This window comes from Lithobates pipiens, unplaced genomic scaffold (genome assembly GCF_037356315.1).
Source record: "Lithobates pipiens isolate NorthernLeopardFrog02 unplaced genomic scaffold, aLitPip1_a1.2 Scaffold_16, whole genome shotgun sequence".
Lineage (NCBI taxonomy): Eukaryota > Metazoa > Chordata > Amphibia > Anura > Ranidae > Lithobates > Lithobates pipiens.
Window position 1 is genome coordinate 42,115,936 of NW_027507748.1, and position 24,724 is coordinate 42,140,659.

The window sequence follows — 24,724 nt, forward strand, 5'->3', positions numbered from 1 at the left end:
CCTTTCTACTTTAAGACCCTTCACTTACTGATTAATTTTGATGGCCTTTGGCAGAGAGAGTCCAGACTGAAGATGTACGGGCAGAATTTGGGGAGAGTGCCACACTGACGTGCCCTTTACAGACATCGAATGACGTGGTACAAGTGACTTGGAAGAAGGTTGAGAAGGACAGTGAAACTAAACTGGCCACATATACAAAAGAGAAAGGAGCCAGGGTGGACAAACCGCATGACGATCGGCTGAATATCAGCACGCCGGGGCTGAACAGGACCGCCATCACTATTTATAAAGCCGGTTTGGAGGACGAAGGATGCTACGTCTGTGTTTTCAACGTCTTCCCGACAGGAGCCAAAGAGGGGCGCGTCTGTCTGACGATTTCTGGTAAGAGATCCTAACCCATTAATACTGGCCTCCAGGTAGAGTTAGCACCTCATCCCTTTAACCGATTGCCGACCTCCTCACACAGATAGACTGTGGCAGAAGGGCTCGTACAGACAAACTAACGTACCTGTACGTTGCTCTTTAAGAGGCGGCCGGCGGGCGTGCGCCTGCGGCAAGCTCTATGAGGCGGGTCCCGCAGACTCAATCGGCACAGGGATACCCGCTTGCCTCACGGGGAGGAAGAACGGGGAGATGCTAATGTAAACAAGCATTTCCCTGTTCTGCCTAGTGACACTGTCACTGATCATAGCTCCATGTCATCGGAGAAGAGATCAGTGACGTGTCACACACAGCCACGCCCCCCTCACTGTTAGAAACACGCCCCAGGACACACTTAACACCTACACTGCCCCCTAGTGGTTAACCTCTTCAATGCCAAAGTCATTTACACAGAAATTAGTGCATTTGTATAGCACTGATTGCTGTATAAATGACAATGGTCAATGTGTCAAAAATGTCCGATATGTCCACCATAATGTCGCAGTCGCGACCATTACTAGTAAAAAAAAAATATTAATAAAAATGCCATAAAATTATCCCCTATTTTTTAAATGCTATAACTTTTGTGCAAACCAATCAATAATCGCTTATTGCGATTTTTTTTCTTTACCAAAAATATGTAGAAGAATACATATCGGCCTAAACTGGGGAAAAAATATTTTTTATATATCTTTGGGGGATATTTATGATGGCAAAATGTAAAAAATAATGCATTTTTTTTTTTTTCAAAATTGTTGCTTTTTTTTATATATAGCGCAAAAAATAAAAACCGCAGAGGTGATCAAATACCACCAAAAGAAAGCTATATTTGTATGAAAAAAAAGACATCAATTTTGTTTGGGAGCAACGTCACGTGAACGCGCAATTGTCACTTAAAGCGACGCAGTGCTGAATCGCAAAAAGTGCTCTAGTCAGGAAGGGAGTAGAATCTTCTGGGGCTGAAGTGGTTAAACCCGAACACCTTTGAATTATACAGGTTCTGAAGCTAATTAAATACAGATAAGGCACCAAGTGAGTTTAATTACCACCTTAATTGGCCACAGAACCTGTGTAATTAATAGGTGTTCGAGTTTTTTTGTACTGCTTTCTTTTTATTACATTTTCCTTTCTTTCATACATATAAATACAGCGCCTCTCCAGAGGCTCATACAATTTAATCAAAGAAACGCAGACAAAAAAACATTTTACCAAGCCATTTTTGCCTCCCCCCATCAGTTGGTAGACATGTGCAAAAGGAAAAAATTTGTTTAGTTTCGTTTCGTTTAAATTCGTTAATTCATTAATTTAGTTTAGTTATATTCGTTAACTTCCTTAAATTCGTTTTCGGATTTCGTTTCGTTTTCTACCGATTTCGAAAAATCGGCCACATTCGAAAATATTTCAACCAAATTCGAAAATATTTCTACCGAATTCGAAATGATTTCAACATGATTCGACATTATTTCAACCACATTCGAAAATATTTTGTGACCCGAATTTAGGGCCATGTATCTCGGGGTCACTTGGTGCTAGAAACTCCAAAATGGATATGTTGTAGTGCTAGTATTATTGTGTTTGCATACCAAATTTGGGGTTTCTAGCTATAAGTGACCCCGAGATATGTGGCCCAAAAATCGGGTCGCAAAATGTCATTCTCTGCTCTAATAACTAATAACATTTTGCAACCCGAATTTGGGGCCACATATCTCGGGGTCACTTATAGCTAGAAACCCCACATTTGGTATGCAAACACAATAATACTAGCACTACAACATAACCAAATTTAAAGTGTCTAGCACCAAGTGACCCCGAGATACATGGCCCTAAAGTTGGGACACAAAATATTTTCGAATGTGGTTGAAATAATGTCGAATGCAGTTGAAATAATTTCGAATGCAGTTGAAATAATTTCGAATGCGGTTGAAATAATTTCGAATCATGTCGAATTCATTCGAATTCATTCGTTATATTTCTTTCGTATTCGTTGTAATTTGTTATTTTTTTATTCGGACATTCCGATGCATCCGAATGTCCGAAAGATGCAAAATTCGGCCGAATTTCGATTCGTTACGAAACTAATTGCACAAGCCTATCAGTTGGCGGAGCTGGGCAAACCCTCTATAACTTGGAGAAAACCCATTGCTCTTTGCCCATCCTCCTTCAACCGATGCTGGAAGCAATTTGTTGTGAAGCATATCAGGAGATGATCCCTTGAACAGGAATGGCAAACCAAAATTTATGTGCTGCACCTGTCGTGTTTCCTTTCTCACGGTTAGTGCCAATTCCCTCTTTATAACCCCCCTCCCGCCTTCCTGTGCATCCTAAACTTTCCACTCCATCACATTATTCGTTGTTTGTGTTTCAATATAGTGTATATTCATTTCCTATTCTCTACCACCTATCCTCCCATCCCAGTCCTCGCCATGTCCCGCTATAGATCTCTCTCCTCACACTTTCTTTAGTCTCCCTTCACCTCAATAATGGGCACCCCATTTTATCCAGCCATGGCTTCCACATTTTTAAGAATTTATCCAATGTCTTCCGCCTTGTAAAGACCACTTTTTCCCTCCATACATTAGCATCCATTGCCCTCCCCCATTCTTCCATTGTGGGGGGCCTTACAGATTGGCAATTTTGAGCGATTATCTTTCGTGCTTGAAATAAACCTCTTATTACAGCGATCTTTATATTTTTAGATATGCTGTTATCCTCTATTTTCTCCAGCAGACATAATGTGGCATTCATCTCCAACTTGGTCCCAAAGGTCTTATTAAATTTCCTCAAGTATGTCGTTCCAGTACCTAAATAGTTTTGGACACCTCCACATCAGGTGAACCAAATTCCCTATTCCGTGACATCTTGGACATTTATCATCTGCTCTATATCCGTACCGGAAAAGTTTCTCTGGGGTATAGTAAGCCCTATGTATCAAAAATAATTGTGACATTCTTTGTGAGGGTGATAATGACACTTGGGAGCTCATTTCCATTATCCTTTTCCATTGTTCTTCAGTGATTTTTTTTTTTCTCCCAGATCTTCCTCCCATCTGTTTTTAACTTTAGCCAGTCTTTCGACGTTAATTATTTTCCCACTTATTTGTTCATATATCTCAGATATCAAAGCTTTAGATGAGCCAGCCTTAACTATTTTTTGTATAAGGGGGATTCTACACCATTCTATTCATGTTGTGAACTGAGCGCTCAGGGCGTGTCTGACTTGGAGATACCGATAGAATGAGTGGTTTGGGATACCATACTCCTCCCTCAACTCGGCAAATGATTTAAGAGTATTCCCCTTATACAGTTGAGCGAGTTTTCTGATACCACAGACCTCCCTTTCTTTTATTTTAACCACGGAGATCAGTTCTGGGAGAAATTTATTATCCCAGATCGGGGCATACTCAGATATCCCCTTATATCCCATAATTGTTTTAGCTGCCTGCCATACCTTAGCCATCAATTTTAACGTAGGAAGCCCAGGAGAAAAAGAATCTGCCTCCAAGGACTCCACCAAATTACTGTGCAAGGCTTCTTGCAACATCAGTGGTATATTTGTGTTCCTGTCCTCTGCTATACTACCTCCCCTCAGATGTTGCAGCTGGGCAGCTAAGAAATAGCTACGTGGCTGTGGAACTGCAATATCTGTAAGCCTATTCACGCCTATCCCTTCTTCCAAATCAATTCCCTAAACAGGGATTCAATTTTCTTAAACCAGTCCATTCTAATCCAGACTGGAGAATTATGTAACTGGTACAGCAATTGCGGCATCCAGATCATCTTGATCAAATTAATTCTACCAGCAGATGACAAAGGGAGGTGGCTCCAGATATCACACTTACGTTTAAACCTAAGCACCAAGGGGGAGACGTTTTCCTCTATATATTGATTGGGGTCCTTTGTTAGCCATATCCCCAGATATTTCACCCTATCCACCATCCTTAGTTGCCCCGCCAAAGGTTGTAAGGTCTGTATTGTGTCTACCGGCATCAAGGCTGATTTCTCCCAATTGATTGTTAAACCTGAGAATTGTCCGAAATCTTCTACAATACTCATAGCTGTAGCAAGGGATCAATCCATATCTCCTAGAAAAAGCAAAATATCATCTGCATATAATGCTATCCTTTCATCGCCTGACTCTCTTTTAAATCCCTGTATTCCCCCTGCCGCTCTGCTCGCAATTGCTAATGGTTCTATTGCCAAAGCAAACAACAGGGGTGATAGGGGGCATCCTTGCCGTGTTCCCCTCTCAAGTGGAATCGGGACAGAGTAGCTGTTATTAACCCTTATCCTCGCCCTTGCAGTAGCATAAAGGGCCTCTATCCACCTCACAAAGTTGATTCCAAACCTAAAAACCTCCAGAGCCCGCCACAGGTACCTCCACTCAAGGCTGTCGAACGCCTTAGCAGCGTCTATAGTGACCACACTCGCGCTCCCCCACCTTGCGTCGGGGTCTGGAGGTTAAGGTATACTCGCCTTATATTAATGCTATTAGCTCTATTGGGGATAAACCTTGATTGATCCGGGTGTATGATATTTTGTATATACTTATTCAATCTGGCCGCCAGTACTCTTGCCAATATTTAACGTCGGTGCATATTAATGATATTGGGTCTATAGGAAGAAGTCTCCAGTGGGTCTTTCCTCTCTTTTGACAGGACTATAATTGTAGCCTCTGACATTGAGGTGGGCCCCCTGCAGCCACTTTCTCTAACATCTTAAACATTTCCAGGAGCATTACCTCACCGTATCGCCTATAGATTTCAGTAGGCAGACCATCAGGACCGGGGGCCTTCTGATTTTCCATCCCAGCGACAGCAGAATATAGTTCCTCCAGGGTTATAGAGGAGTCTAACTCGCTTTTTTCCTGTTCAGAGAGAGCAGGTACTTTAATCCCCTCAAAGAAAAGATCCATCTCTCTTGTCCTTTCTCCTGACCTGGACCTATATAAATTTGTATAGTACAGTGTAAAGCAATCCAGTATTTCAGGAGTCCGAGAGGTGATTTTCCCCTCAGGAGTCCTAATTGCTGCAATCAGTGATGGGGTGTTATTTGTCTTCACCAGCCAGGAAAGCATGCGCCCTGCACCCTCACCCTCAAAGAAAGCAGATTGGCTCTAAAAAAGCAGTTTATTTTAAGCTTTCCTAGTGACAATGTTTTTATACTTTTGTTGACTTTTCAGCCACCTAGCTTGTTTTTCTAAAGTTGGATCTTCTACATATTGCTTTTCAATTTCTGTAACTTCCTTCCCAACCATTTCCTCCCATTCCCTGGACTTCCTTTTAATCTTTGAAACCTGCTGTGTTATTAATCCCCTTAAAAAGGCCTTAAGAGTATCCCACACAATCCTGGCAGTAGCGGAGCCCTCATTTACTGCTGCAAATTCCTTTAATTTCAATGTAATCTCTCCTGGTTCCCCTATTAATTCCAGCCAAAATAGACTTATACTCCATCCTCTCATGGGTTTTTTGGCCCGTGAGTTGGATCATAATTATTAATGGTGAATGGTCCGACACGCCCCTGGTTGCATACTCTATACTTATGACCAGCTGTAACATTTCCTCATTTCCAAATGCCATATCAATTCTTGATACAGCATGTGTGCTGGAAAAACATGAATACTGATATCGATTTGGATTGCGAGTTCTCCAAATATCACACATTCCCTTCTCTTCCATAAATTGAGTTAGCCGTCCCTCCCTGACCCCATCCAATTGTTTCCCAGGTGGAAATCTATCTTTGCTTTTATCGAGAACCTCATTGAAGTCCCCAATCACAATAACTGGTATACCTTCCTTATCTTGCAGAAATTCTGCCAATTTGTATAAAACCTCAGTTTTGAAAGGCGGAGGAATAATCAGATTGGCCAATATATAGCCACATGTCTTTGGTAAAAAAAAAAAGTCAATAAGTGTATATTTATTGGTTTGCGCAAAAGTTGTCACGTCTACAAACTAAGGTACATTTTCTGGAATTTACGCAGCTTTTAGTTTATGACTGCCTATCTCATTTCTTGAGGTGCTAAAATGGCAGGGCAGTACAAAGCCCCCCCAAATGACCCCATTTTGGAAAGTAGACACCCTAAGGAAATTGATAAGAGGCATGGTGAGCCCATTGAATATTTTATTTTTTTGCCCCAAGCGATTGAATAATGACAAAATATATATATATATATATATATATTTTTTTTTACACAAAGTTGTCACTAAATGATATATTGCTCACACATGCCATGGTTATATGTGGAATTATACCCCAAAATACATTCTGCTGCTTCTCTTGAGTACGGGGATACCACATGTGGTCGACTTTTTGGAAGCCTAGCCGCGTACGGGGCCCCGAAAACCAAGCACCGCCTTCAGGATTTCTAAGGGCATACATTTGTAATTTCACTCCTCACTACCTATCACAGTTTTGAAGGCCATAAAATGCCAAGATGGCACAAAACCCCCACAAATAACCCCCTTTTAGAAAGTAGACACCCCAAGCTATTTGCTGAGAGGCATGTTGAGTCCATGGAGTATTTTATATTTTGCCACAAGTTGCGGGAATATTACAAACTTTATTTATTTTTATTTATTTTTCACAAAGTTGTCACTAAATGATATATTGCTCACACATGCTATGGGCATATGTGAAATTACACCCCAAAATAAATTCTGCTGCCTCTCCTGAGTACAGGGATACCACATGTGTGGGACTTTTTGGGAGCCTAGCCGCGCACGGGGCCCCCAAAACCAAGCACCGCCTTCAGGCTTTCTAAGGACGTACATTTTATTGGTACAAAGATACACAAAGTCCATCACAGAATCAGCACAATATACATGTTCAAGCAGCATACAGATAAAGGCACTTTTCACTTAGCAATGTCATGCACCACAATTGTTATAAGTTATCTCCCTATTTTAACAGCATACCACATGTAGAAATCAGTACGGTTCATTCGGGCCACAACCCCTGTGCCACCTGGCCTGCCCTTACCACGTCAGGTGTTGTATCTCTATAACTCCATATTCCCCGTTATATCTCCCCTTACACTTCCTAAACAAACAACCTACCCATAACCAGCTCCAGGGGTGACAGCCCGGGGGTATCAAGCCAGGGACCCCATAGTCGTTCAAATCTTCCCGCCCGGCCCCTGTGTTGATAAATGTACTTTTCCATGCTTAACATGTTCCCCATCTGAGTTATCCATTCCTTCAACCTCGGGGGGTCGCTTGCTCTCCAGTGTTGAAGGATAAGTTTACGTGCTTGAAAAAGAGCTCTACCTATGGCCTTCTTAAAAGCTTGTTAGACTTGGCGAACGATAAGGTTTCCAGGCCGGCCACTACCCCGCCCGAGCCCGTGATGTGTTTTAGGAGAGCAGTGGCGGGATCACCCTCCCCTCCCCCAGTCTCCCGTCCGTTTGCTATGGCACGGGCAATATGTTGCAGCTGTGCAGCTAAATAATAAAGCCACGGGTTGGGAAGGGCCAGCCCTCCCGCCTCCTTGGGTTTCTGAAGCTGTTCCAGTCTTATTCTGGGAGGTTTGTTAAGCCAAACGAATGCTCTAAATAAGGAGTTAATAATTCTAAACATTTTAAGTGGAATTACTATTGGCGTGTTATGTAAAATATACAATAATTGTGGCATAAAAATCATTTTGATAAGGTTTACTCTGCCTATCAGCGACATTTTCAATTTAGCCCAAACTTTCGTTTTATCTCTAATCCTACTCAATAACGGGGAGAGATTCAGTGGTATGTATTCGCATGGCCGTGGGGTGACCCATATTCCAAGGTATTTAAATTTTATAGCAACCGGGATATCGTGTAGTGTGGGATCCTGCGGGGAGGAAGAATCTAGTAACATAATGTGTGATTTGGTCCAATTAATCACTAGACCTGAGAAGGACCCAAAGTTCTTAACCACTTTCATGGCCTCAACCAGGGACCCAGACGTATCCCCCAGTAGCAGCATGGCATCGTCAGCATATAACATTAATTTTTCATGCAGCTGCCCATATTTAAAACCCGTTATCAAGGGGTTACATCTCACCAAGGCTGCCATGGGCACAATGGCAATAGCAAAGAGTAAAGGAGACAGAGGGCAGCCCTGTCTAGTCCCCCTAAATAAAGGAAAAGGAGCTGACACCCTTCCCGCTTCCCTTATTACTGCAGAGGGGGAATTATACAAAAGTTGTACCCATGATAAAAAGCCAGGTCCAAACCCAAATTTCTCAAGAGTCACCCATAGGTACCTCCATTCAATGCTATCAAAAGCCTTATGGGCGTCTAGCGATAACAGCGCCCTGTCTCCCACATTGTCTGCGCGGGACTGCACATTAAGAAATAAGCGGCGGAGGTTGATTGCCGTAGACCTTTCAGGTATAAAACCCGATTGATCCGGATGGATGATAGAGGAGATCACAGTATTTAGTCTCCGGGCTAGCACTTTGGCAAGAATTTTAATATCATTCTGTAAGAGCGAAATCGGCCTATACGAACCGGGGTCTAGCGGGTCTTTCCCTGGTTTGAGAAGCAGTAAGGGACGTACATTTTTGATTTCACTCCTCACCACCTATTACAGTTTTGAAGGCCATAAAATGCCAAGATGGCACAAAACCCCCCCAAATGACCCCATTTTAGAAAGTAGACACCCCAAGCTATTTGCTGAGAGGCATGTTGAGTCCATGGAATATTTTATATTTTGCCACAAGTTGCGGGAATATGACAAACTTTTTTTTTTTTTGCCCAAAATGGTCACTAAATGATGTATTGCTCACACACTCCATGGGCATATGTGGAATTACACCCCAAAATAAATTCTGCTGCTTCTCCTGAGTACGGGGATACCACATGTGTGGGACTTTTTGGGAGCCTAGCCACGTACGGGGCCCCGAAAACCAAGCACCGCCTGCAGGATTTCTAAGGGTGTAAATTTTTGATTTCACTCCTCACTACCTATCGCAGTTTTGAAGGCCATAAAATGCCAAGATGGCACAAACCCCCCCCAAATGACCTCATTTTGGAAAGTAGACACCCTAAGCTATTTTCTGAGAGGCAGGTTGAGTCCATGGAATATTTTATATTTTGCCACAAGTTGCGGGAATATGACAAACTTTTTTTATTTTATTTTTTTTTTGCCCAAAGTTGTCACTAAATTATAGATTGCTCAAACATGCCATGGGCATATGTGGAATCACACCCCAAAATAAATTCTGCTGCTTCTCCTGAGTACGGGGATACCACATGTGTGGGACTTTTTGGGAGCCTAGCCGCGTAAGGGGCCCCGAAATCCAAGCACCACCTTCAGGATTTCTGATTTCACGCCTCACTACCTATCACAGTTTTGAAGGCCATAAAAAGCCAAGATGGCACAAAACCCCCCCAAATGACCCTATTTTGAAAAGTAGACACCCCAAGCTATTTGCCGAGAGGCATGGTGAGTATTTTGCAGCTCTCATTTGTTTTTGAAAACGAAGAAAAAAAAGAGAAATTTATATTTTATTTCTTTTTTCCATTTTTTAAAACTTTGTGCCAAAAATCAAGGTCTGCAAAATACTCACTATACCTCTCGGCAAATAGCTTGGGGTGTCTCCTTTCCAAAATGGGGTCACTTTGGGGGATTTTGTGCTATCTGGGCATTCCATGGCCTCCGAAACTGTTATAGGCAGTGAGGAATTAAATCAAAAATTTACACCCTTAGAAAGCCTGAAGGTGGTGCTTGGATTTTGGGGTACCGTACGCGGTTAGGCTCCCAAAAGGTCTCACACTTGTGGTATCCCCAAACTCAGGAGAAGCAACAGAATGTATTTTGGGGTGTAATTTCACATATGCCCATGGCATGTTTGAGCAATATATCATTTAATGACAACTTTGTGCAAAGAAAAATAAAATAATAATAATAATGTCTTTTTTCCGCAACTTTTGTCAAAATATAAAATATTCCATGGACTCGACATGCCTCTCAGAAAATAGCTTGGGGTGTCTACTTTCTAAAATTGGGTCATTTGGGGGGGGTTTTGAACTGTCCTGGCATTTTATGCACAACATTTAGAAGCTTATGTCACACATCACCCACTCTTCTAACCATTTGAAGACAAAGCCCTTTCTGACACTTTGTTTACATGAAAAAAAAATTTTTTTGCAAGAAAATTACTTTGAACCCCCAAACATGAAGTATTTTTTTTAAAGCAAAGGCCCTACAGATTAAAATGATGGGTGTTTCATTTTTTTTTTCACACGGTATTTGCGCAGCGATTTTTCAAATGCATTTTTTGGGGAAAAAACACACTTTTTTAAATTTTAATGCACTAAAAATCACTATGTTGCCCAAATGTTTGATGAAATAAAAAATATGATCTTAGGCCGAGTACGTGGATACCAAACAAGACACGCTTTAAAATTGCGCAGAAACGTGCAGCCGCGACAAACTACATACATTTTTAAAAGCCTTTAAATGCCTTTACAGGTGACCACTTTAGATTTATGGAGGAGATCTACTGTTAAAATTAGTACCCTCGATCTGACCTTCGCGGTGATACCTCACATGCATGGTGCAATTGCTGTTTACATATGATGCCAGACCGACGCTTGCGTTCGACGTTGCGCATTAGCAGGGGGGGTGTTTTTTTCTTTTTGTTTTTTTTTATTATTTATTTTGCTTTTTTATTTTATTTTTAAAGTGTCCCTTTCATTTATATTTTTTTTTTATCATTTTTATTGTTATTTCAGGGAATGTAAATATCCCCTATGATTGCAATAGGTAGTGACAGGTACTCTTTTTTGAAAAAATGAGGGTCTATTAGACCCTAGATCTCTCCTCTGTCCTCAAAGCATCGGATCACACCAAGATCGGTGTGATAAAATGCTTTCCCAATTTCCCAATGGCGCTGTTTACATCCCGCAAAATCAAAGTCATGAAATGCTCGTAGCTTCCGGTTTCAGGCCATAGAGATGATTGGAGCCATTCTGGTCTCTGATCAGCTCTATGGTCAGCTGGCGGAACCACCGGCTGCATTCTCAGGTTCCCTGTTGGGACAGGAGAGCCTGAGAAAACCATGGAAGACGGTGGGGGGGGGACGGACATTCCCTCCCACTGCTTGTAAAAGCAGTCTAGAGGCTAATTAGCTGCTAAGATTGCTTTTACATAAAAGCCGACCGCTGGCTGAAAAGAATGATACCAAGATGATACCTAAACCTGCAGGCATCATTCTGGTATAAGCACTCAAAGTCCCGCAACATACCAGTATGTTGCTGGAACTGGTTGGGCATATATTGTAATTTTTTTTTCATGCAGCCTGTGGGCTGAACGAAAAAAAAATATTGATCGGTGGGTATGCCCACCATTAGAATACCTCCCTTCATCCACCCACTTCTAATGGTGGGCATACATGCACCATTTATATATGCCGAAGCATGGGGGCATCCTCCCGCAAAAGTTAGGAGCTCCTCCACCCCTTCTGCCCCCATGCTTCGGCATATATGCTATTTTTTTAACTGTGCTGGTGAAATCACCTCCGACAGTGCTGGAGTCGCGGCTTTATGTATCGTGGGAGCAAAACGCTGTTACTGTCAAGATAAATAAATCCACGCTGCAGCAGAATGGCGTACCTGCTAAGCAAATGAAGGTTAACAATAAAACAAAGTAACATTACAGTATGACAGTAGGACTTACCATACCTGCAAAGCAAATACAAAAAAAAATAGCAAAAAATAACACATTTAACACAATCTGTGCCTAAAATATATATATGCCGAGGCATGGGGGCATCCTCCAGCAAAAGGTAGGAGCAAATCGCTCCTCCACCCCTTATGCCCCCATGCTTCGGCATATATGCTCTTTTTTTAACTGTGGTGGTGAAATCACCTCCGACAGCGCTGGAGTCGCGGCTTTATGTATCGTGGGAGCAAACGCTGTTGCTTTCAAGATAAATAAATCCACGCTACAGCTGAATGGCGTACCTGAAAACAAAAAATGGTTAACAATAAAACATTGCAGAATAGAATACAGTACAAAGGAGCAGAACAATAGAGAGAGAATAGAGAGAGAACAATAAAACGACAACTATTTTTGTTTTTTTTATTTTATATTTTTTTTGTTTTTTTCCTTTTTTTTTATACACTAACTTTAACAGTTCTGTTGTAACGGTTCCAGCGGTTTGGGTCTCTCAAAATGCAATGGCATCTTGGGAGACCCTGTGAACGTGTGCCTAGCCTGTGCAATGCTGTACCCTACTCTAAAACTCAACTAGTTCATGGTAGCGTTCAAAACATTCACCAATGCAAAGACCAGGATTGTCAGGACAGCGGGGACAACAATAACGGGTGTCACGCCTATATCCGCGCTTTCTGCAGACATGACATTTTCTTTGGGGGGCTCGTTGGGTAGGGGTACTCAGGAGGACATAAGGATAATGCCTCTCATGCAGCCGGCTTACTGCATCTGGTTGGGGAAGGTGAGGTGGAGCACCGTCTGGATACAGAAGGGCTCTGACGATATCCTCCTGGAATTTAAGGAAGGATCCAGTCCGTCCTGAAGCTTTGTGTAGCACATAAGCATTCAGCATAGCCAATTGGAATAAATAAACAGACACTTTTTTGTACCAGCATCTGGCCTTATGGGCAACTAGGTACAGCGCCAACAACTGGTCATTGAGGTCCACCCCTCCCATATTTTGGTTATATTTGTGGACACAGAGGGGTTTCTCCACAATACCAGTCGCCGTAGGAATTTGGACCGTCGTGTCTGCCTGAAGGGAGGTAAGAACGAAAACATTCTTATTATCCCTCCACTTCATAGCAAGCAAATTATTACACCGCAAGCAGGCTCTCTCCCCCAGCCTAAGACGGGAATCTACAAGCCGCTGGGGAAAGCCCCGGCGATTAGGTCGCACGGTGCCACATGCTCCAATCTGCTGATCAAACAAGTGACTAAACAGTGGCACGCTCGTGTAATAATTGTCCACATATAAATGGTACCCCTTTCCGAATAAGGGTGACACCATGTCCCACACTATCTTGCCAGCGCTTCCTATGTAGTCAGGGCAGTTCTCCGGCTCTACGTGACTATCTTTACCCTCATAAACCATAAAACTACATGTATAGCCTGTGGCCCTGTCACAGAGCTTATACACCTTGACCCCGTATCTGGAACGCTTGTTGGGAACGTATTGTTTGAATGACAAGCGACCAGAAAACCTTATCAGGGACTCATCAACGCAGACAACTTGATGGGGAGTAAACAAGTCTGCAAAACGTTGGTTGAAGTGGTTTATGAGGGGCCGAATTTTGTAGATCCGATCGTATACAGGGTCTCCACGAGGACGTCAAAGCTCATTGTCATCGAAGTGCGTGAACCGCAAAATCTGCTCGTATCGTGCCCTGGACATGGAAGCAGAGAACACGTGCATATGGTGAATTGGGTCAGTGGATCAATATGACCGCAACTCAGTCTTTTTGGTTATGCCCATGTTGAGGGAGAGGCCCAGAAAGATCTTAAATTCGGAAACCGTAATTGGATTCCAATGTCTGGCAAGGGCGGACCAGGGAATAGTGGCGATGTGTTGACCAGCGTACTAATTGCTTTGGTCCACAATAGATCTATAGAGATCTTCGGTGAAAAACAGTGAGTAAAAATCAAGTGGCATAAAATCAACTGTTTCCACGTTAATGCCAGGTTGGCCAGTGAATGGGGGAAGTACGGGTTCTGCAGAAGTGGTGGGCACCCAATCAGGATTGGCGAATTCTGCAGGAAGGGCACTATGGGTACGACAGGCCTGTCTTTGTCTTCGTCTTGGTGGCAGCGGGACACTACTTGTGCTTGCCACCTCGCCAGCTTGAACTGCACTTATGGGACTCGCCACGTCACCACGTGATACTGCAGTGTTGGATGTACGTCCAAGGTGTATTAGGCCGCTGGTGCTTGCCAGTTCACCAGAAGGATGAGCGGCTCTAGTACGTCTCTGCTCCATACGAGGGACCTGCGGTTCCTGCACCTCAACAACAGAAGAAGTTCGGGATCGGGTACGCCTGCCCTTAACAGGGACCTCATCTCCGTCGTCGGAGCTATCTGTCATGGAGCCGCTGTCCTCTACAGGATCGTATTCTGAGCCTGACTCTGACAGATGAGTGACTTCCTCTTCACTATCTGTCATGCTCAGAAATGTGTAGGCCTCTTCACTAGTGTACCTTCGCTTTGCCATTTTGGGCTCTAAATTTAGGGGTACACTAGTGAGACTCACAGGTAAAAAAGCACCTAGGCTGTCAGCAACTGTATCAAAACGCTACAAAAAAAACTGTTAGCGATCGCAGGGATCAGGCCTGACTCTGCAAACGCACTTGGGTGGGCTGGGCTGGGCTTGGCGGAGGGGGTAAACGCGGGTGCTAGCAGGTATCTGATCCCGCTAACAATGCGTTTTTGGGAAACCTAAACTGCTAGCGACGCTAATATAGATCTGATCACATATTGATCTGATCAGATACTATATTACTAAGGGAGGTGTATGCTTTGCGCGTGGGTGTTAGCGGTACTGGCACTAACCTGACGCTGCCTGGGGCGAGGCAGACCCTATCTGACCCTCAAACTTATATCACCCACCGGGTGATCAGGGGGTTAAATCTTTATTAGGGTAATAAATGGCGGGTGCCCTGAAACTATAAAAAAATAACTAACCAACCAGCGTCACCTGTAACAGTTATACAGTGATTACTGGTGAAAGGGTTAACTAGGGGGCAATCAGGGGGCTTTATGCGGTAGTATATGGGGGTCCCTGACGCTATAAAAAGCTGCGGCGAACCTAAATACCTACCTGCCTAACTAGCGTCACCTGTGACACTAATACAGTGATCAGAAAAACGATTGCTTATTAGTGACCCTGGCGACGGGGGGTGATCACGGGGTTAAACCTTTATTGGGGGGGTTAGGGGGGTACCCTAGACCTAAAGGGGGCTAACCCTAACTGCCCTAACAGTTATTGCAGTCACAAATGACACCAATGCAATAATTAAAAATAAAAAATGCAATTGGTGTCACTGTGACTGGGGGTGCAGGGGTGATCGGGGGGGTGATCGGGGGTGTGAAAGTGTGCCTGGCGTGTTCTACTGTTAGTGTAGTGTGTTGGTGCAACTCACTGATCCTCTCTCCTCGGTGCCTGAACGAAAAAGACCGAGATCACTTCCTCTGCCTGTGTTTACAATACAGGAGAGGAAGTGATGTAGAGGAGGGATTTCATTTGTCAGGAGCGATCGCGAGGGGGTGGCCATGAATGAATGGCCGCCCCCTCATCCCGGATCGCTCCTGCATGGAATCCGAATCCGACCCCACACCCGCGGGAAGGCATGGACGTACCTGTACGCCAATATGCCTGCCATTGCCATTCTGCCGACGTACATCGGCGTGCAGTGGTCGGTGCCTTATTGATGCTTTTAATTGTCCCACTGATTGAAAAAAATAAATAAAAATGTGTTCGAGTTTAAAGGGATGAAGTGGCAACCATACCTCCAGGAGAAATCTAATCCTTCATATTTCTACCTTGCTCTTCCCATCTCCATCTACATTGATAGGTGTAGCCTCATTTAACCACTTCATCTCTGGAAGGATTTACCCCCTTCCTGACCAGGCCATTTTTTTTTTGCCACTGCACCACTTTCACTGACAATTGCGTGGTCGTGCGACACTGTACCCAATTGATGTCCTTTTCCCCACAAATAGAGCTTTTTTTTGGTGGCATTTGATCACCTCAGCATTTTTTTTTTTTGCCTATAAACAAAAAAAAACGACAATTTAGAAAAAAGAAAATTATAATTTTTTAATTTCTGCTATAAAAAATTTCCAAAAAAGTAAAAAACAAATTTCTTTCTCAATTTAGGCCGATATGCATTTTGCTATATATTTTTAGTAAAAAAAAAATCTCAGCAAGCGTATATTGATTGGTTTGCGCAAAAGTTCTACAAAATAGAGGATAGATTTATGGCATTTTTATTATTATTTTTTTTTTTATTAGTAATGGTGGCGATCTGTGATTTAATTCATTTATTTTTTTTAGCGGGACTCTGACGTTGCAGCGGACAGATTGGACACTTAACTGACATTATTGACACTTTTTTGAACCAGTGGCATTATTACAGTAATCAATGCTAAAAATATGTACTAATGACACTGGCAGGGAAAGGGTTAACATCAAAGGCGATCAAGGGGTTAACTGTGTTCCCTGCATGTGTTTTCTAACTGTATGGGGGAACACAGAAATCCATCTACCTGCATAACAGAAAGACAGGATCTGTGTGATCTCCCCTGTCAGAACGGAGATCTGCTTTGTTTACACAGGCAGCTCCCCGTTCTGTTACTGGGGGGAAAGATCGCTGATTGGCTCCCCCAGCTGGCCAATTGGAGCACCTAAAAAAGCAAGTTCCCGAGCCGACGTACACCTGCGGCGATTTGCGGGATCGTGCCACCTTGCCACAGTATAATGACAGCGGCTGGTCAGCAAGTGGTTAAAGTGTTACTAAACTCAGTAATATGAAAATATTTACTCTGCCCCCCCCCCCCCCCCCCGAGTGCCCACAGCTTCTAAATCTTCTTTTTACAGTAAAATACTGCCACTATATACCTTTTTGGTTGACAAAAAAATAATTTCACAATCTCAGCTTCCCAGCCGAGGCGGCGCCATTCATTTGAATGCAGAGGCTGGGCGTGACCTCATAACATCGCGTTCGGCCTCCGAACAATCATAGAGACTCCGGCGACCATCTGGTCTGCTGGAAATCTCTATGGTCACCATCCGGGGCCGGCGGATCCTATGTCCAACTCACCAATGGAAGCGGTGAGTTGGTAGAAGCACCGGAGGGCGGCGGGAGGGGGGGGGGACATCCTCTCTAGCCACCCGTAAGAATGATCAAGCGGCAGAATAGCTGCTATGATCATTCTTATGGTGTAGGGAATCGCCGGCACTAAAAGATGATATCTCAATGATGTCTGTAGCTGCAGGCATCATTCAGATATAACCCGCATAGTCAAGAACGTCATATGACGTACCTTGGGCGGGAAGTGGTTAAGGATGATTTAATGAATACAGATCTACATTTATTTGCGTATTTTTATATCTGTCTGGAGTTCATCTTAAACACCTGAAATATTTTTTTTTGAAACAGTAGATCTTCTCATCGTAAGTATAATTTATCATCAGTATGTAGTGGATGACATTTGGGATCAAATGTCACACGCCTGTAAATTTAGTTTTTTGGCCTCAGAACAGTAAAGGTTCTGAAGGTTAATTGTGTAGGTTGGCCTTAACACCAGTCTGGCCAGGCTGTGTTTTTTGGAAGTTCTGACTAGTCATGTGGACGGTGAGGTGCACATGACAGGCTAGAACCAAGTCTGGTTGGATGTTTTGGTATCGGCCTTCTCGGAGCCAATCAGTGAGAGTGCCGGAGCCCGCTGAGGAGTCTGGGAAGGGGTGCTTAAAGGGGTGTGGGTCATGTGTTCGGGTTCTGGAGTTGTTCGAGAGACCCACGTGGTCTAGTCTGGCTCCAGGACCGGGGTAGCCCCATGAGGGGTCGAGGTCACGGGGTGTTCGACACCCCGCTACATGTTCCTGTCAGTGGCCCCTTATAGACCTGCTTGGTCTGGGGTAGGGATCCGTCCGTTCCCAAGTCTCGGAACATGCTGGTCCGAGGCACAGTAACTGAGGGAGGATTCACAGTGTCCGGGTGTGCTCTCGGCTTGGAGGGACACCGCAGCTTGTGGAAGTGATCGGGGGAGGACTCTTCGAAGGAGGGCCGGCAAGTGGCATCCTGAGAAGTGCCTGTTTACTGAGTTGAGAAGGACATTGACAAATACACATTTTCCAGTACCATAGAGGAGACAGGAAACGTTCCAGGTACGGAGGAAAAAGGTTCCTGTTTGCTCTTAAGTTGTTTGTTCAAGTTTGAGTCAACGTGCTGACTGCCATAATCTCTGGCTAGAGATCTGTTCAGTCTTGAAGTACCCAGCTGCGAGTGGCTACTCTCTGGGTGGAAATAGAGACTTTGCTAGACCTGCAGTTCAAGGTGCCCAAGTTCTTTCCCCATGCCCTCTGTTCCCTAAGAGACTGTGTTAATTGAAAGTTCTACTGCAAAATAAAACCTTTTTGAAAGGACTTCATCTGTGTCAGTGTACAAGTCGTTGGGTATCAACCCTGGGAACCCCTAGAAGTGGAAGAGCAGGCCAAGAGAAGGTAACCGGTAAGCCCATTAAGTCAAGGCCGCCCTGCAATGGGTTATGGCCGCTACAAGTATAATCCTTAGTCTTCTGTTATATATCTTTCTTGATTAAAACCATAAAAAATCTACATAAACGCAGGAAAAGACCTTGCAAAATCATTAAAGCCCAGCTCCGGGCTCACACTCTCCTCCCCTATATCATCATCTCTGCCCCCTCCCCCTATTCCCTGGACTGCCCTCTGGCAATATGAGACTGAGGACATCTAGTGCTAAAAAGGTATTACTGTGGTAAGGACAGCTCTGGATTGAAGGTGAGTTTTTTTTTTTTTTTTGCACTTCCTGGGTTATTATTTTTATTAGTAAAATATGTTTTTGCCCAGAGTTGGGCTTTGAAGTCTGAATATAGAATATATAGAATGTGAGTGGCGGATTCAGCCGAGTGTCGGTCAGAAGGGACGGCAAAGCGGCAGACGTTTCCTGACTGTACCGGAGAGGACTACATAGTGCTGCAGAGCCATAAGGTCCCCAGATAGGTATTTAAATGCAGGACAGACTGGAGATGCAGAAAATGGGGAAGAAGGTGGAGGAGGCCGAGCCTGAGGAGTTTGTAGTGGAAAAGGTTCTAGGTAGATGCGTTGTCAACGGAAAGGTGGAATATTATCTCAAGTGGAAAGGATTCATGGATGCAGACAACACATGGGAACCAGAAGAGAACTTGGATTGTCCAGAATTAATTGAAGCATTTCTCAACTCAAAAAACGCTGGCAAAAGAAAAGCCAACAGATGAAAAAAGGAAGTCCATTTCAGACGGCGAGTCCGAAGAAAGCAAAGCGAAGAAAAAGCGAGAATCGGTTGATAAACCCAGAGGCTTTTCTAGAAGTTTGCAACCAGAGAGGATAATTGGGCCTACGGACAGCAGTGGAGAACTGATGACGTTCCTTATGATATGGAAAGACTCTGATGAAGAAGATTTGGTTCCAGCAAAAGGAGCAAATGTGAAATGTCCGCAAGTTGTAATTGATTATTTATGAAGAGAGGTTGAAGAGGAGGTGGGTGGATTCAACAGGGGCTACTCCAAAATACATATGTGCCCTTGATCACCCAAAAATCATTGGACTATTGTGGTACCCAGTATTACACAAACTATTAGTAAAAATTGACATTTATTAGAAAATATACAAAAAATCATACATTAAAACAACAGTATCAGAACAATTGTTACAAATATCAATATAGTGACATAAAATTCTTGGGTAGTAACCCCCACAAGTATGTAGGGGTGTAGTCAGTATTGGTATAGACGAACCTTGACTAGTTTCGCGGCGAATGCCGCTTCCTCAACAGGCGTCTAAACTCAAGAGGCGTCATTGACTAAAATGCCATTTTAGTTTTAGTCGTATTTTAGTAATTTCAATTGTTTTAGTTTTAGTCGTATTTTAGTCGACTAAAATAGTATTCATTTAGTCGACTAAAATGTTTTAGTCATTTTAGTCGACAAAATTAACACTGGAGCATAGTGACAGAGAGATGAATGCTTTAGTGTACTGCTTCTCCTTTCACTGTCCAGTCACAAGCTGTAGATCAGCTTTAAGTTTATGTGCTTTTTTTTATTTCTCAAGTTTTATTTTTTTTTTGTTTTTTCATTTTTTTCAGGTCAGGTGCTGATAGAAAAGAACCATAAAGTCAAGGTTGGTGATGCTGTAACACTGAGATGCTACCTGCGGAACCCAGAAAACGTCACACAAGTCTCCTGGGCGAAGAATAAAGAGACCATCGGGATATACAGAACCGGACCACCGAGGATTGAAGAGCAGTTTCAGAAGATGGTTCATTTATGTCGGGAGTCTCCACATGTGTCTGCCCTCACCATATGGAAAGCCGCTGTTAGTGATGAGGGAGAATACAAATGCGTGTTCAACAGTTTCCCAACGGGCTCCACACATGGGACAACCAAACTACACGTCCACAGTAAGTACAGCCATGTTCTTTTAAGAGGAACTCTGGACAAACAGATAGATATACAGTTTGAAATGCACAGGAACGTAGATTGGTGGCAAAAAAGGAAACGCCCATTCAGTGAATTTGTTTGCCCTTTTTTTAATTGTGTGTTTTGATAATTTTTCTCTGAGCATAGCCCAAGTCACCTATAATAAGGTATTTACTAAATCCAAAGAGCAAAAATGATCTGTAAGTGTGGGGTAAGAATTGAATGAGAAAAAAAAATGCAATTAAGGAACCAAAATGTTTAAATGGAATCCCCTAGGACAGTGGTCATCAACCCTGTCCTCAGGGCCCACTAACAGGCCAGGTTTTATGTATTACCTTGGGGAGATGCAGACTAGAATACTGCAATCGCTGAGCAGCAAATTATATCATCTGTGATGTATTTTAGTTATCTTGCAAACCTGGCCTGTTAGTGGGCCCTGAGGACAGGAGTTGACGACCACTGCCCTAGGGCAGCGTTCCACAACCTTTCTGGTAGGGCCATCTTAATAGAATCATGAACCCTGGCCAAAATAATACCCTGGGGCCCCTTATCAGCTTCCCCCAATTTACACACCAACTTTCAAGAATTAAAGGATAAATATTTGATAGAATTAAGCATATATTTATTAGTTCTTTAAAAAAAAAATGATTTTAAACAATAAGAAAACATGTCATAAATCAAAGACTAATCAGCACAAAGAACACGGTATGGGGGGAGGCATAAGGACATAGTACAGGTTCTGGGACACAGCCATCCCGGGACACAGCCATCCTGGGACACAGCCATCCCGGGACAGCTTTGTAAAAAGTGTGACTGTCCCAGCAAATCCAGAACAGTTGGCAAGTATGAGGTAATGTAAGATTGTCATGGGCCCCCCCCTATGCACCTGGGGCCCCTGGCCAGGGGTGCCCATGTATTAACCACTTGCCGACCGCTGCACGCCGATGTACGTCCTTACTTTGGAGACGGATATCGATGATCCCCATGTTTGGCCGGCTACAAGATAAAAGTGGTCTTTGCGGCGGATTCGCCGTGAGATCACTTTTATCGGTGACGGGAGAGGGCCCCCCCTCCTGCTGCGATCCGGTGCCCTCCCTTACCGGAGCTGTCGGCAGCGGCGGAGGCGATCGCGTCTGTCTCCATGCTAGCTATGGAGACGAGTGAGGTGAAGATGGCCCTCACCCTTCTCCATACCATAGCTGGGCGGAAGCAACGTCAAAATGTCACTTCTGCACATACTTCTTAAAGGCACATTTTTTTTATGTCATTTTTTCAAAATGCCAATTTTTTTGTTGTTGTTGCATTTAAGTCCAAATATGAGATGTGAGGACTTTTTGACCCCAGATCTCATATTTAAGAGGTCCTGTAATGCTTTTTTTCTATTACAAGGGATGTTTATAATAATGGGAAAAAAAGTGACACAATTGTTTATTTTTAAAACAGTGTAAAAATAAAAAACAAAAGGTAAAATAAATAAGAAAATAAATGTAAACAATTTCAAACACGCCCCGTCCCGCCAAGCTCACGTGCAGAAGCGAACGCATACATGAGTAGCGCCCGCATAAGAAAACGGTGTTCAAACCACACGTGTGAGGTATTGCCGCAATCGGTAGAGCGAGAGCAATAATTCTAGCCCTAGACCTCCTCTGTAATGCAAAACATGCATTCGGTATAATTTTTTTTTAAATGTCGCCTATGGAGATTTTTAAGGATAAAAGTTTGTTGCCATTCCACAAGCGGGCGCAATTTTGAAGCGTGAAACATGTCGTTGGGTATCAATTTACCCGGTGTAACCTTATCTTTCACAATATAAAAAAAAAAAATGGGCTAACTTTAATGTTGTCTTATTTTTTAATCAAAAAAGTGTATTTTTTCTCCAAAAAAAGTGCGCTTGTAAGACCGCTGCGCAAATACGGTGACAGAAAGTATTGCAACAACTGGCATTTTATTCTGTAGGGTGTTAGAAAAAAAATGTAATAATGTGTGGGGGTTCTAAGTAATTTTCTAGCAAAAAAAAATGTTTTTAGCTTGTAAACACAGAGTCTGAAAAAGAGGCTCAGTCCTTAAGTGGTTAAGACAGCCCTGCTTTTTGGCACCAGGGTTCAGTTTCATGGCAGCCGATTTCCCCAGGGACTGAGGGGGGGGGGGGGGGGTGGAGTTTGGTGTACAGGTTGGGGGTAGGATATTCACGGAGTCTGTCCTCAGCCCCCCTTCACATCACAGCACCTCCCTTTACATTACAGTGCAGTCCCTTTTATATTAATGTAATGGACTGCACTGTAAAAGGGGGCTGCACTGTAATGTAAAGGATGCACTATGATGTAAAGAGGACTGTACTGTAATGATTACAGACAGTGTCCCAGATACAGTGCAGTCCCCTTTATAATACAGGGGATCTCTGATGTAAAAGGGGGCTGCACTGTAAAGGGGCCAATGTGATGTAAAGGGGACTGCACTGTAAAGGGGGCATTGTGATATAAAAGAGACTGTACTGTCATGATTACAGAGCCCCTTTACAGTGCAGACTCCTTTTAAATTACGGTGCTCTCTTTACATTTCAGTGACCCCTTTACATTGCCCCTGCAGTCTGGCCCCCCTTTCCTCTCTCCCTATTCTAACCTCTGCCTCCCCTGCACCAGCCTGTGCTCAGTCCTTGTCCTCTCCCAGCAGGGCAGGGAGCAGGAGGAGCCCTTAATTCCGATCTGCAGCTCCTCCTGCCCTGCTGATAGAATGACATCATCAGGCGGGTGGGGGAACCAGGAGAGGACACACAGGCATGGCCTAAAAGCAGCTGGTGAGCAGCAATCGCAGTCTGTAACAGCCCTGTGCAGTCTGCGGTCGCCGCACACCCTCAGCTGTGCGGCTCGGTCAGCAGCAACCCAGCCCCTGCCCCAGGCCTATATCCCTTGGTCCTGTTCTGATCATTGGCCCTGTGGAAGGTTAAAAGCACCTCTTCTGCTGGCTTTAACTCCACCCCAGTCTGCAGCCTAATTTATGGGTGCTCCTGTAAGGGGAGATACAGCCAGCATTGATCCCCTACCCTCTAAGATGACTGTTCTTATACTGTTATGAATGAGCAATCAGCCCCATGGATTTTGTGGACTATCGGTGGCTGCTGTAAACATACACAGACCCAGCAGATAGATCACACAGTCCCGCAGTGTTGAGTGTACTTTTGCTATTATGAATGAATGGACACACAGAGCTGTGACTCAGCTCAGGAACCCCCATAGGAAGCTGCTTGACAGGAGGGAGGGGCCAGGAGCAGCAAAGAGGGACCCGAGAAGAGGAGGATTGGGGCTGCTCTGTGCAACACCAACTGCACAGAGGAGGTAAGTATAACATTTACAATCACTTTAATATACACAAGCACAGTATTATACCTAATTCTTTGTCAAATATAAAAGATCGTTTTGCATTGAGTAAATAGATACCAAAAGTGCCAAGACTCAAAATTGCGTGCACAGGCTAAATTTTTTCACAAGTGACATTTTAAAAACCTTTACAGTTGATCAATGTAGAGATAATCATGACTGATGGCCCTAGAATTATTACTCTTACTATGACAGTCATGGTGATACCTCACATGTGTGGTGCAGTTGCTGTTTACCTATATGTGCAGGACCTACATGTGTGTTTGCGGGAGGGGTGCTTTTTTTTTGTTTATTTATTTATTATTATTTATTTACTATTTTTATTTATTTTGTTCAATTTTTTTTACACTTTATATATATATATATATATATATATATATATATATGTATGGATTATATATTTATTATATATATTTATTTTATTAAAAAAATAAATATATATATATATATATATATATATATATATATATATATATATTTATTTTTAATGTAACTTTATTATGATGTCTTTGGGCAGTGGCAGTACTGTTTATGGAGACATCAGGGGTCTATTAGAGCCCTGATGTCGACCTTGCCCTTAAAAGCATCTGATCAAACACGGCGTGTACCAGCCAGGGAATAACTGGAACCAGAAAAGACCCTCGTCACTTCTGGCTTAAATAGTCGCAGAGCGGGGAGTGGATATTCCTCCATCTCCACTGTGGGCAGCTGACCCTACTGTCAGCAGTCCCGGGCTCCCTGGTGGAACCGGAGAGCTCAGAAACTG

General features: G+C 43.4%; 1 protein-coding gene and 1 pseudogene across 1 annotated transcript in view; both read left to right on the top strand.

Annotated features, from left to right (window-relative positions):
• The window catches only part of LOC143981734 (OX-2 membrane glycoprotein-like), a 60,587-nt gene that overhangs the window by 30,083 nt on the left and 5,780 nt on the right, over nucleotides 1-24,724 (top strand). The window contains exons 3-4 of the mRNA XM_077479784.1: nucleotides 55-381; nucleotides 20,251-20,565. Coding sequence (XP_077335910.1) covers nucleotides 55-381; nucleotides 20,251-20,565 — 642 coding nt within the window. The remainder of the gene's footprint in view (nucleotides 1-54; nucleotides 382-20,250; nucleotides 20,566-24,724) is intronic.
• Nucleotides 19,021-19,628, top strand: LOC143981470 (chromobox protein homolog 3 pseudogene; annotated as a pseudogene).